The sequence below is a fragment of the Ambystoma mexicanum genome, chromosome 6p (genome assembly GCF_040938575.1).
Source record: "Ambystoma mexicanum isolate Mex_15411 chromosome 6p, UKY_AmexF1_1, whole genome shotgun sequence".
Classification (NCBI taxonomy): domain Eukaryota; kingdom Metazoa; phylum Chordata; class Amphibia; order Caudata; family Ambystomatidae; genus Ambystoma; species Ambystoma mexicanum.
This window is the reverse complement of record NC_090935.1, coordinates 1,246,440,425-1,246,453,255: the sequence shown is the minus strand read 5'-3', so window position 1 is coordinate 1,246,453,255 and position 12,831 is coordinate 1,246,440,425. Positions and strand designations below refer to the sequence as shown.

General features: G+C 43.1%; 1 protein-coding gene across 1 annotated transcript in view; it reads left to right on the top strand.

The window, feature by feature from the left end:
* Positions 1–12,831, top strand: part of CEP78 (centrosomal protein 78) — a 1,593,497-nt gene that overhangs the window by 1,516,542 nt on the left and 64,124 nt on the right. The window contains exon 15 of the mRNA XM_069625901.1: positions 11,215–11,365. Within this exon, the coding sequence (XP_069482002.1) occupies positions 11,215–11,365 (151 nt within the window). The remainder of the gene's footprint in view (positions 1–11,214; positions 11,366–12,831) is intronic.

The following is a 12,831-nucleotide window of genomic DNA, read 5'->3' as shown; positions in this document are numbered from 1 at the left end:
AACAGCAATATGTGTTTCTGAATAATGACTTCACACACTTTATATACCTTTGGAAAAGATTTATTGATGTTATCATGCTCTGGATTCGGAATGAAGTGAATTTACGCCAATTTTGTTTGTGCAAACAATTGGGGTTTACAATTTACATACCATTGTTCCACTTGTTCTATTGATTTTCTCGATCTAAATATTTCTGTGTCTCCTGATGGCTTTATAACAAAAACCTTTCATAAACCAACTTCAGTTAATGTTGTTATACATGACCAATTTGCAGCACGAGGGTACCAACCCTTATTGCTGACCAAAGTTGAACAGGAAGTGTCTAGTATGAAGAGAGCAGATTTACTTAAACCCAAAACTAGACAAATCTCAGGTAACGAGCCACATAATAAAATTAGATTGATCACACTGTATAACAGAGACAGTAATAGTGTTTATGCCATCCTCAAACGCCACTGGCATCTTCTACACCTTGATAGTGATTTAACTAAAATGCTTGAACCGAATCCATTAATAACATTTTGTAGAGCACCCACTTTGAAAAATATCCTCTGCCCATCCTTCATGTCTCAAGCACCGACAGCTAAAACATGGTTAGCTCAAGGGCGGGCCAATGGCTTTCACAAGTGTGGAAGCTGCAATATGTGTTTGTACACTTTTGAATCTGAAGTGTTAGATTTTGGCATAACGGGAAAACATGTTATCAATTTTTTCATCAACTGTAACACTAAGTTTGTAGTGTACTGCATTATTTGTGTTTGTGGATTATTTTACATAGGCAGCACTATTAGGCCCCTCAAGATCCGCATTCGGGAACATTTGGCCTCATTGAATAAACAGGAATCGAAATACCCATTAGCGCTGCATTGGCAGACATCACATCCACTTGATGAGACTAAGGATTTACGCTTTATTGGTTTAGCTCAGATATGTCCCTCTAAGAGAGGAGGAAATATGGAACTCAGACTTAGACAATTGGAAGCAAGACTTATTTGTAAACACAGATTGGTTACTCGAGGACTCAATTTGGATCATGAATTTCATGTTTTTCTATGACTGAATCTGCACCTCAGCGTAAATTACTGTTTAAATTGGCCTCGACTAAGTATTATGCAACAATTATATATAAAAATGGTAAAACTGTGTTCCAATTGATGTTCTGTAATGGTTTTCTTAGAGTATAGTGTCAAACTCTTACACTATTGTATTTTGATACTATTGTTCCACTCTACTAATGACTGTAGACAATCATGTTAATAGGTGCATTGACTTTATACACAGTCATCTATTCCCCCCATTCAATTTTATTATCTTATTCTTTGGTTGGATATGCCACTGCCTCTGGGGATGCAAACACATTACTCGGGTGCTATATTTGGGAGGTACACTCCCCGTGATATGATTGTTTCCACGATACCAATGGCATTAGTGATGCAGTAGGTTACACAGCCATGGCAATTTATGTTGATCGGGCTTTAATGCAATTGACAAAACAATATTGGGCATCTTAATTGCACTGACAATTGTCCTATCCGCGGTGGGAGGCGGACCCACCATTTTATTTGTTTTTAGTACCCTGTTGCTAACCGTGGGGTGAGAATATGTTTTCTGTGTGATGGGTTATGGACAATTCCCTCACCCAAAATGGCGGCCGCTATTAGATTGACTGTCTTGCTCGGTTCTGCGGTTCAGTTTCCTTTAATTGACATGAGACAGTGCTCGCGCGCGCTCTCCCTTGAATCAGTTCGATGCCGGAAGGCTGGTGAGTAGGACACGTGTTACTTTGACACGGTCCCTGCCTTTTAACTATGTCCGATCATTAATAATTGACAATTGCCTATCTTAGGCTTCTCTTTCCTTTCTGGTATGGGCTGGCAATTTGTGCTATGGGGATTATTTGCGATCTACGGAATGGATTGCTTGTGGTATCGATTATCTCCACCCACGGCGGCAACTTGGGACTGACACAGTTACATATAATTGTTCACTTGCAATTGCAATTGGAACTCGGGTAATCTTTAATCTTTAATTACCTGAATTGGCAATCTGACATCCGTCCTTTCTATCATATACTAATATACAGCCACATATTATATATTTTCTCTCCGTTTTAGCGTTTTCATTCTATTCGTAAACTAAGGAAGTTATTGGTAAGTGTTGACCCTTGATAAACTATGGTTCAAGTACCTATACTCTTGTTATACATAGAATGTTGATTTGGTTATACATTTCTTTCCTGCACAGCATACACAATTGGACAAGCACTCGTGGGTAAATATTACGATTCAAATTATCTTTAGAATATAGGCTAATTAGCCATTAATGTTATCCATGGCTGTATAATCACCGCACCACACTAATTTTGTTTGTTGTTTCTATTTTCTTTCCTGAATCTGGAATTACTTGCATTTTCTTTTCGCTTATGATTGTTCATTTTATTCATTGTCATGCCAACCTGCAATTAACTTATCTTATGATGCCATGCAATTTGCACTACAAACTTGGCAATAACTCCCCTCTCTTCGCCTTTCTTTGTTCTACCTGGTTTGGCCGTTATTTTTTGTATGTAACCTCTAACTGCACATGTAATTTTTCAATCAACTGTCAATGCATGTACAGCCTCAGAGGAAGAGCTTTGCTCGAAACACGTGTCAGGCTGTAGAACGAAATGAAAAATACATGACAACTGTTTTTCATGTATTGTCTGTAACTTGGCGCAGTTCACTGGTTAAATTCACCCTATGTTCCCTAATGGAATCAATACCTTCAAAGGTCAAAATTCTTGTAGCATATAAGATGCCGAAATGTCCTAATGTCCTGGCCAGATTTCCTCGTGGATACTATTTGTTTGAATTGAAATTTGGTAGACTCCTTAGCATTTATCAGATGCCAGAATTGTCTAGATGAACCGTCTTTTAGTGCTGTGAACATAGATTCCCTATCTGACTGTAGCATAGCTGCTCGATGACTCTTGAGCCAGTTTTTCAGTTTTTGTTTTTCTTTCCGGACCTTGTCCATCTTTCTCTCCAATGTGAGGCCACTTTAAAGTAGCCATTGCACCTCTCTATTACAAGAGTGAAAAGAGACCGCTTGGTGTCAATCGTAGTACCATTAAAATCCAACACAAAGATAATTTTTAATGTATGCACATTTCCATTGTGCCAAACTATTCTAGATTTTTAACTATTTAATTCCAAATTAACAGGCTATACAATTCTTAGATTACTTTCCGAATTAAGGCATAGTGTTGCTTCCAAAATACAATGGTCACTCAATGAGGTATTCCAGATATTAAATAGTTGAGTCGCTTCGAATAAACTTTGAGACAGGAATATGTAATCAATTGTCGAAGCCCTAATACCATCAGTCCACGTAGTTGGATCAATGTTTTTACCTAGTATAGGGTTGACTGGGGATAAACCCCACTTTAGGAAGAGATTGGACCAGAGCTGACCCTGCAATTGCTTTCGGCTGCAACCAGGAGGCCCTCCCATTATGTGATTCTTTCCCCCCTCATAAAATGAGGAGAGGAGCTGGAGATCCTGCTCAATCAAGGAATCACTAGTACTCGCCTGTCGAATTTCAGCGTTTAGGTCACCCATGACAACAATTTGCAACCCAGAGAATGTTAACATCGCTTCTGTGATGAGTGAATTTATATTCTCTATTTCCTGCAGGTTCTTTCAGGATTCCAATGAATATTTAAGATGAGAATGAATATGGGTGAAGGACTAGCCTTTACCTCCAACACGATTGCCAAAACACATGGGGCTATATGAAAACATTCAATTATTTGCAAGGCCTCGCCATTTTTGATGGCCATCAGGAGCCCACCTGAGGGGTGTCCCCCCTCTCCCTTTGTGGCCAATTCAAAGCGGAGATCAAATCAATCCAGATGGAACGGACAGGTCATCCATGTTTCCTGGATACAAACAATTGCACATTTACCTATTCTAGCACAAAGTTGTGCATAACTACTTAAATGTGCGTGTCCGCAAGAATTCCAGGACAATAGGGAGAGTTGTTTGTTTTGGTTAAAGATTTAGTATTAAGGCTTTTAGTTGAGAGATGGAGTCACGCAAAGTTAGTGCCAACCATCTCTAAGTAGGGTTGTCCTCAGTATTATTTTTCGAGATGGGACTCTTTAAGGAGCCCCTCCAGCCCAATGTGTCACTACTGATTCCGCTATCTTCCGAGCCCTGATTATTGATCTTAACGCCGGGGCCGAAAATCAAAATATCGTACCCCAGCTTATTAAATTCGTTTATTTCTAGCAATAAGGCATCATAAACGGAGCATGAGTGCAGAACCAGATGGACATGATCCTAACGATCCGGATGTATGAAATCCACTAATTTTATATCTGCGGAAGAAAGAAGCCTCAGGGCTGGAATCTCGTTTAATAAAGCCAAAACTCTCCATCTATTTAATGAATCAGGTCGCCCGTAATCAAACATCTAATACAGGATGACACTAGGGTCGTCCGAGTGGCAAGGTTGTCTCCACTGAACAGCATTTTGTTCACTATGGAATACAGAGTTTGGGACCTTAACGTTCTTTTCTGCCACAAACGCTGACCTTTGGTTCAACTCATTATACTTCATATCTGGAAGCTTGTTTACAATGACATTACCTGTCAGAGCCAAGTGTCTAGAGCATCCAGGTAAGAGAGAGGCCTGGGATCTCTGGGCCAATTGGGAGTCTGAGACGTGATGATCTTTCCGCCACGATCTCTCAGGATCTGATTCCTGGGGGTATTCACCCTTAATTGCGCATATACTTGTAGAGACACCATATGCCCTCCCTTCCCTCTGGATAGACTGTAGTGGGTCATGGGGAATGTCACCATTTACTATGTGGACTTCCGCAGAGTCCTCATGCATCACCTCTACTCTGTGGTTTTCCTGCAAATGCATTCCATGGGAAATGGGGGGGGGGGGTAACATTGTTATCTGTTTACTTATCATCTGCGTCACTGGATTTCTTATAAAGGCTTCTAAGGTAGAATTTTTGAAGGGATGCTCCACCAAATCCAAGTCGAGTATATTGGGATTCCTAATCTGCCCTGCGTTTGCAAAGGCACTAAGAGAAGCAACTACTGGAGTAAACATAGGGATATGCAATACCTCGACCCATTCAGGGGAGGCTAACACATTTGCAGCAGGTCTGTTGTTTAGAATATTGGAGGACACAGTGTCGCTCATTCCTGGCAGGAAATATTGTGACTCAGCACCACCTACTAATTGAGCAGCAGCATCTTTAAGAGTATCATCATATTTTGATGTCTCTTGTTCCCTTTTACTTTGCTCCGCGCTATTCAGAGTAGAGAGTACTGTTGGCTTCTCCCTTCTCTCAGGCCTCTTAGAAAAGACATGATGCAAACCCCCTCAATTCTTTTTACTTTTATCCCCTCTGGTACAAACTGTACATTACTCCCTTTTTTTTAAAATTTTTTATTTCTCTTTATGCTTCATCTCATCTGTGAGGGTGTTTGTAACAATAACCCCGACCCCCTGAGCAAGACCATAACCGAAGTTTTTACAGTCGGCTACCCCTTCCCTTATTAAGTTTCTCCAGGTATTATGGGTAGGTTTGTTCGTCCCTTTACCCAAACTCAATTTTTGGTTTCTAGACAGTTTCTGCGGAATGGGATCGATCCCACTGGCAGCGTTTGGTGTAACACTGCCAGTGGGATCGATAGCATTTACTCTCATTGAATCACTGCCATTAAGGCATGACTCTTTGATCACCTCACGATACAGTGGACTCCTCACCTTTTAAGGGATTACCCCTTTCTATTGTTGATATATGCCATTCTTCGTTCCCTTTTGGATATCAATCTCCAGTCTGATGCCTCATCTGTCCTGAGGCACTTATTTCTAATATGCCATAACGTGATTTTCTAACAACAGCATCACGTTAGTGTGGACTATTCAGCCCATAAGGGATCACCCCTTCCATTGTTGATCTACGTTACACCGGATACTCAACGGTATTCGACCATCCACTTTTGATGCTTCACTTGATTCGAGACATTTATTCCTCATATGCCATGATATGCAACTATTCTTTATTTGCCAGCAATACAACACTGTTTCTTGTGTGACCGCTTAAGGGTCTTTGGCCTTGAGAACGACCAGTTTGGTCAAAACACGTGTCGGCTGTATATCAACTGATTAAATATATTCATTACAACAATCTATGGGCCTCATTACGACCCTGGCGGTAGGGGTTTAACGAGGCCGGTAGAGCTGTCGGCCCTGTTAAACCCCTACTGCCTCATTACGAGGTTTGCTCGCACGACCCGGTTAGGACGCCTGGGGGTCTGAGCTGGCAGGCGTCCTTAGCGGGTCCCACGAGCCGACCAGGATGCAAACAACGGGCCCGTCATTTGCATCCTCCCCATTCCCATTGAGCCCTATGGGCGCTCGAATGGGGATGTACAGATTCTGGGTTCCTGGAATGGGGAAATACCGGACCCGCCAAGGTCGGAATGGCCCAGTAAATACCCGGACGAGGTACGCGGAATGGGGGTAGCCATACCACAAATAGCGGCATTGCTACCTCCAGGGTCGTAATGAGGCCCAATGTGTACCTACAAATAGTGAATTGAGATAACATTATTTAACTGTGGCGACTAATGTTTATGGCTTTGCGCGTTTGACCACATTCCCAGCCCAATCTTTCTCACTGTACCAAATCTGAGCCTGGTTAGGGGAGGCTCTGTGGGACTGCGCACGCTGCAGGCCTTGACACCAGATCGATTATTCAGGTGGATGTTCTAGCGCATAGGTTTTCTCAGTGGAACCCCTTGCTTTTCATTTAGTCTGAAACCAACACTCATTGGCAAAACCAACAGTTGGGGCTTTTGAATACACATGGGAAAGGCATTTGCCAGGCACTGCCATAAGGGTACCACCTGGCCATAAGGTGGCAACATCTAGAAAATGGTGCGGGTACCTAGGCATATGATATAATTGTCTGGCAAATGCCTGTGTAATACTTATACACATGTCAAAATGGTTGACTTTGTGATTGATTGTTTTAGGATTCCAGTGAAAGGAACATATGCGAGGACACCTTGTTGCTTTTAAATAAACTGGCTGAAAGCACACCATGTTAAGAGATTTTTTTATTGCAACAGCAGCTCATTTACAGAGGCAATTACGTCATTAAACACTCAAAAGAATGCTTAGATATAACACAAGCAGGCCCAATACAGGACAAAGTTGGATGTTATTTTGTGACAAAGCTAGCTCAAAGAATACCCAAGGGGGTATGTTTCAGCAGGTGAGGGGGCAGGTCGTTGGTGGGAATACCATAGGGATTAACATGGCAATGTATGGGTAAATGACGAAACGCGCCCATTGAATGTGAGTCCTTCCTAACATCCTTTCTCCATCCTATCTGTGGTCCAATGCAATTGTTCTGGTTTACACCTAATAGCCTACTTCAAAGCCTTGTCTCGGGAGGATAGCTCAGCGGCAACGTGCTCGCCTTGGAAGCAAGACGACATGGAGCAACACAGGTTCGATCCCCGGGTCCGGCCTTCGAAACCTCTGGGTATTAAGTGCGTTATAAATAACCTATCATATATCATATCTTACATCAAATCACTTTGATTTTACTACACTCTCCCCCCCAGAATGACCTTTTCCTTACTACCAACCTCATTGTTTCACTTATACTCAAGTAGTTCATGCAGCAGAATGGATGTACGTTAAAAGATAGTATAACAAAAGATTGAATTACAAAATTACAGAGCCCAGTTGCCCACATTTTGTAATTCGATCTTATGTGGGGGACACCCCTGCAAACCATCATACCGACCTGGAGGAGCGGGGGACACCCCTGCTCCCCTGTTCGGTATTATGGGCTTTTATCTAATCTACTATGCCGAATGTACACTAAATGTGCATTCGGCATTGTAGATTCGATCTTTTCATCAATTTCCCAGCAAAATATATACTTTGAATGGAATTTGTAAGGGCCCTCAGTCTGATGGAGGTAAGTCTCTGAATCAATCTTAACCACTGGCATTGCTTTGGTCAGGCTTCCATACCATTATTTACAAATCAGCATTGGTCTCCCTGCCACTAATGTGAGCATCCCTGCCCAAACTGCTGGACCACAAGGAGAAAAAATGCTTGCAGTATCTTGTGTTCCAGTGAATGTAATTCGTCGGGGTCCTCAGCCGTTTATGCACCTGGTGTCGAAATCTGTGTACAAGCATCATCGTCTGCCATTTATTGTTTTCTACAGTGACCATTGTATGATGCATGATTGGAACAACAGTTATATTCCCACACATAAAAATCTACATTAAATGACAAAAATCAACTTGATAGGTTTGAAACAATAGCTACCTTTATAAATGAGAGTCTTGAAATGTAAGTAAAAGTGCAGTTACAAAAAGCAACACAGGATCTTTCTCGTCAGTTGTAGGCTGACTACTTGAAAAAGTGTGCTACCTTACTTAGAGGTTTAAATGGCTCTCCATATCCCTGGTCATTCCTGCTTTCATGGCTGTGGGGTATGAATCATTATCCATGGCAAGCAAACAAATCCTGACCAGGCTGCCTGCAGAGCAGCTCCTCAGAAGGCTAATCCCGAAATCTCCCCTGCCTGTTTTTACCCCCCTAGTGTCCTCCTCTTCCCCTAGGGTTCCGCTAGTGGTTAACAACACCACCATTGACAAGGCCTCCTCTCTAGGGTGCCAGGGGATAGCCTTGGTGGGGCCTGGCCCCACTGCAAGAGCCGGGCCTGCATAGACCCTAGTGCTACTATGGCATACTGTTGTCAGAGAGCACTTTACAAATGACTCTTACTTGCATACCCTGGGAGTGCTGAAACCCCATGGTTACTTACCTCCCACTAGCATAACACTTCACCATGGGGGACATGCAGTATAGTACATTACTCAGACCAGCAGAATGTTATCTGCAGCTATTTATGAAAGATTCACAAACTTTCCATGTGCTTCCTCCATCCCCATTGCTCTTCTGCTCAGGTTTTTTTAGACTGGCAAAAGGTTAGATGCAATCCTCAAAAATATAAACTTGCAACTAGTCTGGTCCTCTTTGAGGACATACACATGTACTGCAACATTAATGATCAGGTACGTATCCTCCTCATTGCTCCGATGTTTTTCTCCTAAATAATGTGTTTGCCATTTCGCATCTCAAGAAAGTGTATGTCACACATCATAAGCACCGAGGGTCAGCTGCCATTTCGTGGCCTTACAATATAGGAACTGTATGTAGCCTGAGTGGGGAAAGACACATTGCTTTGAGCCACTCTGGACTAACACATCATAGACACGTGTCTGGTTGCCTTTTTGGCACTGCCTCAGTTCATTGCAGCAGTGGCTTGTCCGCAATGGGGGACTGAGCAATGCCCTCCCATATATTATGAAGAAGTAAGGTGGCCGGGCCCAATACAATAGAGCACTCCCTCAACTGCAGTGAACAGCTGAGCAGAATTTTCCTTGGCTGGTCAGTCTTTTCTGCTCCTGCAGCGCTCCGACCTGCAGATTCCTAATGGTCCATTCAAGGCTGAGGTATCCAGAAACAATGAAGAACCTTAACAGACCCAACGCAAGGAAAAGTTAATATAATGTAGAGAGGTCCTGTATAGTGCATGTTGCTATTAAGTAGAAAACATTTTGTATGTGGTTGTGCCTGGAGAGGTGTGTGTATGCTGTTGGGCACAGACAAATACTGGTAACACGTGTTATAGGGCAAATATTGGGCAGGGTCAGCATGAAAATGTGTTCTTACAGTGGCAGTACTGGCATATTTTGAGTATAGGCAATGTATGTACAGTCACAATACGAGCATGCATTGTTGGAAAGTGGCAGCATCACGATACGAGTTACAGGGCTGTGCAGCACAGGTAATGGCACCCTGAAAGCGTGCTGTACGGTAATTGTGGCATATATTGCTGGGATAGGCCTCCTGTTTTTCTTCTGTGGACACAGCAAGCATGAAGATGTGTTGCAAAATGCTCCCGTGTACTGTTGGTAACCTAGCATCTGTTGGAGTTTGTGTTCACCCACCAGATCCGAATGTAAATTGTAAGACTTTTTTACCCAGTTTTTCTGAATGTGTGCTGTATAATACCATTTCAACCCATTATTTGAAACATTTCTTTTCCTCGGAGGTTTGTGGTAGGAGGACTCCTCTGCCCCGCCCGGACACCCCTAAATGGTTTGGGCTTGCTAGGGCCCTAGCATTTAAAACATGCTCTAAAGCAAGTCCACCTAGCCTATCATAAACTTTATAAAAACCTCATTCTTTACGTGAAATGTAACATGATGCAGCTTGTATCTATTTTTCCATGCATATTGGGTTACCTCTAGTGTTCTGCCGCAAATTCTTTATCAGCGTCTCCCCAAAGCATGACCCTGACCCTGAGCCCTTATTGTTTACCTTCAGTTCGGTTGGCAGCAATCTGCCCATGGCATCTAGGAAATCTGAGTCAGCTGCGATTAAAGGGCCTGTGTTAGCCATTCTCTGTTTTATCAGTCCTGTATTTGGGGAACAAAAAGAATTCGATCCTCGCTGAATCAAATAGCTTGGCTGGGCTGTTTGCGCCAGCCAGTGAATTACTAGCCCCTGGAGCATTTCAGCCATTTCACATTCCCAACAGATGTGCCATTCTGCAGCCAATTTCTTTGTTGACAACGTAGTTGTCATTAGTAGAAGCTTTGCCACTAATGTATCCACAGATCATCCAGAATTGCCTGCTGTTTTCTGCATTGTATTCTAATTCAATCGTATTTTGCATTAAACTGTACACATTGGAGAAATCCAAGTCCTTTTTTTCTATTGGGGAAGGAACGGAAACTGCTGTAACCTGTTTGATGGAAAAGCTTTTTCCTCATTTCTTACCACAGGCCATAATAAGAAAGGCAGGTCTTGTGTTTTGAAAATGCTTTTAATCATTGAAGTGTAATATGCCTAACAGTAGCATAGATTCTACTCATGGTTATTACTGCTCAGGGTTGGCTATCCAATGTATGCTTCACACGTTTGTGACATGAACATATGTTTCTGCTTGTATTATAGCTAAATGCTGTCTTTGAGTACTGTATGTTTTGCGTGGGGAAATGTATGTCATTATTCTACATAACTTGTGCAATATGCATGACTTTTCTATGCATTCCCTATTGTATTTATTGTGCATGGGTTATCCTTTCTTTCTCTAATTCAGCCTGGGGCAGCTTGCTACCATGGCAGGCATAGATCAATCAGATTTTGGTATGTTGGGTCAGCCTCAGATGTCCTCTACGGTGGGGAAACCTCCTGCTCAAGTGTCAACTGAAAGAAATACAAAAACACAAGACCAGGCATGGATTGACCGGGTGAGTGAGGTTTTCAGACAGTTGCACACTATTTATTTTGCTATTTTGTGAAATTGATGCTTTTTGATAGGCTAGTTTTAGTAAATGTCAATGCAATGTAGATTGGGCCTTGACACATTTGCAAACAAACGAAACCCTTACATTACTTTTGTAAATGTGCTCGGAAAGTGGTGAACGATTAATATTCGTTTTTTTTCAAACTGCTTGTTCCTATATCACTGTGTCCCTGTGACATATGGTGTTCCCACTCACTGATAATGTCCTCCATGTTAAATAAGATAAAGGATTGGTTTTCAAAAGACATTAAGGGGCCTAGCATGGAGTATTGGCAGACACCTAAACCACTGACTGCATCTTCTGTGCAACGTTGTTAGAATGGTGAAGGCCAAAAGATCTTGGATGCAGAGACTGGGTTGTATGAGGCAGTGAGCCCCATAGCCCCAGCACCAGACTTTGCTCCCCTAAATCGGGGGCGGCAGGTGCTCCCTCATGAGACACAGTCCCAGCATCTCACATTGCGCTCGCCTCCCCTACACAGTATGAGGAGGGCAGGCTGTGAGGCGCTGAGCCTACCAAACCTTTGATGCAGCTTTGCTGGAGAGTGGGGATTACCCTGCTCTACGGGGTGGGGGCTGCCGACCTCCAGACTCTGTGGGACCCAATCGTTGTGCTCTCCCTGCCTCCTCTCCTTTTTTTCTTTTTAAACTTCTCTTGATTTAATTTCCCCCATCAATGAACACATAAACAACACATTTCACATCCAGTCACAACCTACATAAAATTGACAAAAACTGTCTCTTTGACGAAATTCCCCTTCCCCGTAACAATACTGGACGTGTGATACTCCCCTGGACACCATATTCAATTCCCTCAAAACCTCCCCCCACCCCGTCCAGTACCTCCTGATGCATGCATACCAACAGCAACAGCATCCCTGCCTCCCCTCAAACAGAATCTAGCAGAACCACAAAAGGAAACCCCTTGGGGCGGAGATGGATGCTGGGGCCTCCTAATGAGCACCAAGCATTTTTAACAGGTGTCGAGGGGAGGCGGGCAGCGGGGGAGGGGGTAGCCGCATTATTCTCCTTTGGGTCCAGTTTGGAAAATTTTCCACACTTACCCGGAAGGGATGATGGGGTGGGATATATGACTCTTTTTCTGTAGTGGTGGCCCACCCTGTGAGGGAATCTCGGGGAACACTTTCAGCTTAGCTGCCCTTCCTCTTCACATCAGCAACCTGCCCCGGGTGTTTCATGCCCCTCAGCTGGATGGTTGGTGCCTCTGTCTACTGGCGAGGGACGGGCATTTGGAGGCCTTGGAACTGTGGTGTACTATTGTGGCTGGCTAACTGATATTGAGCTGTCCTTAAATGCTTTTCGGCGTCTCACCACCTCTGATTTGTGCTGGACCATCTGATGGATCTGCTTAATGATGACCTGTTGTGTGAGCCTTATTTTGAGGTCCCC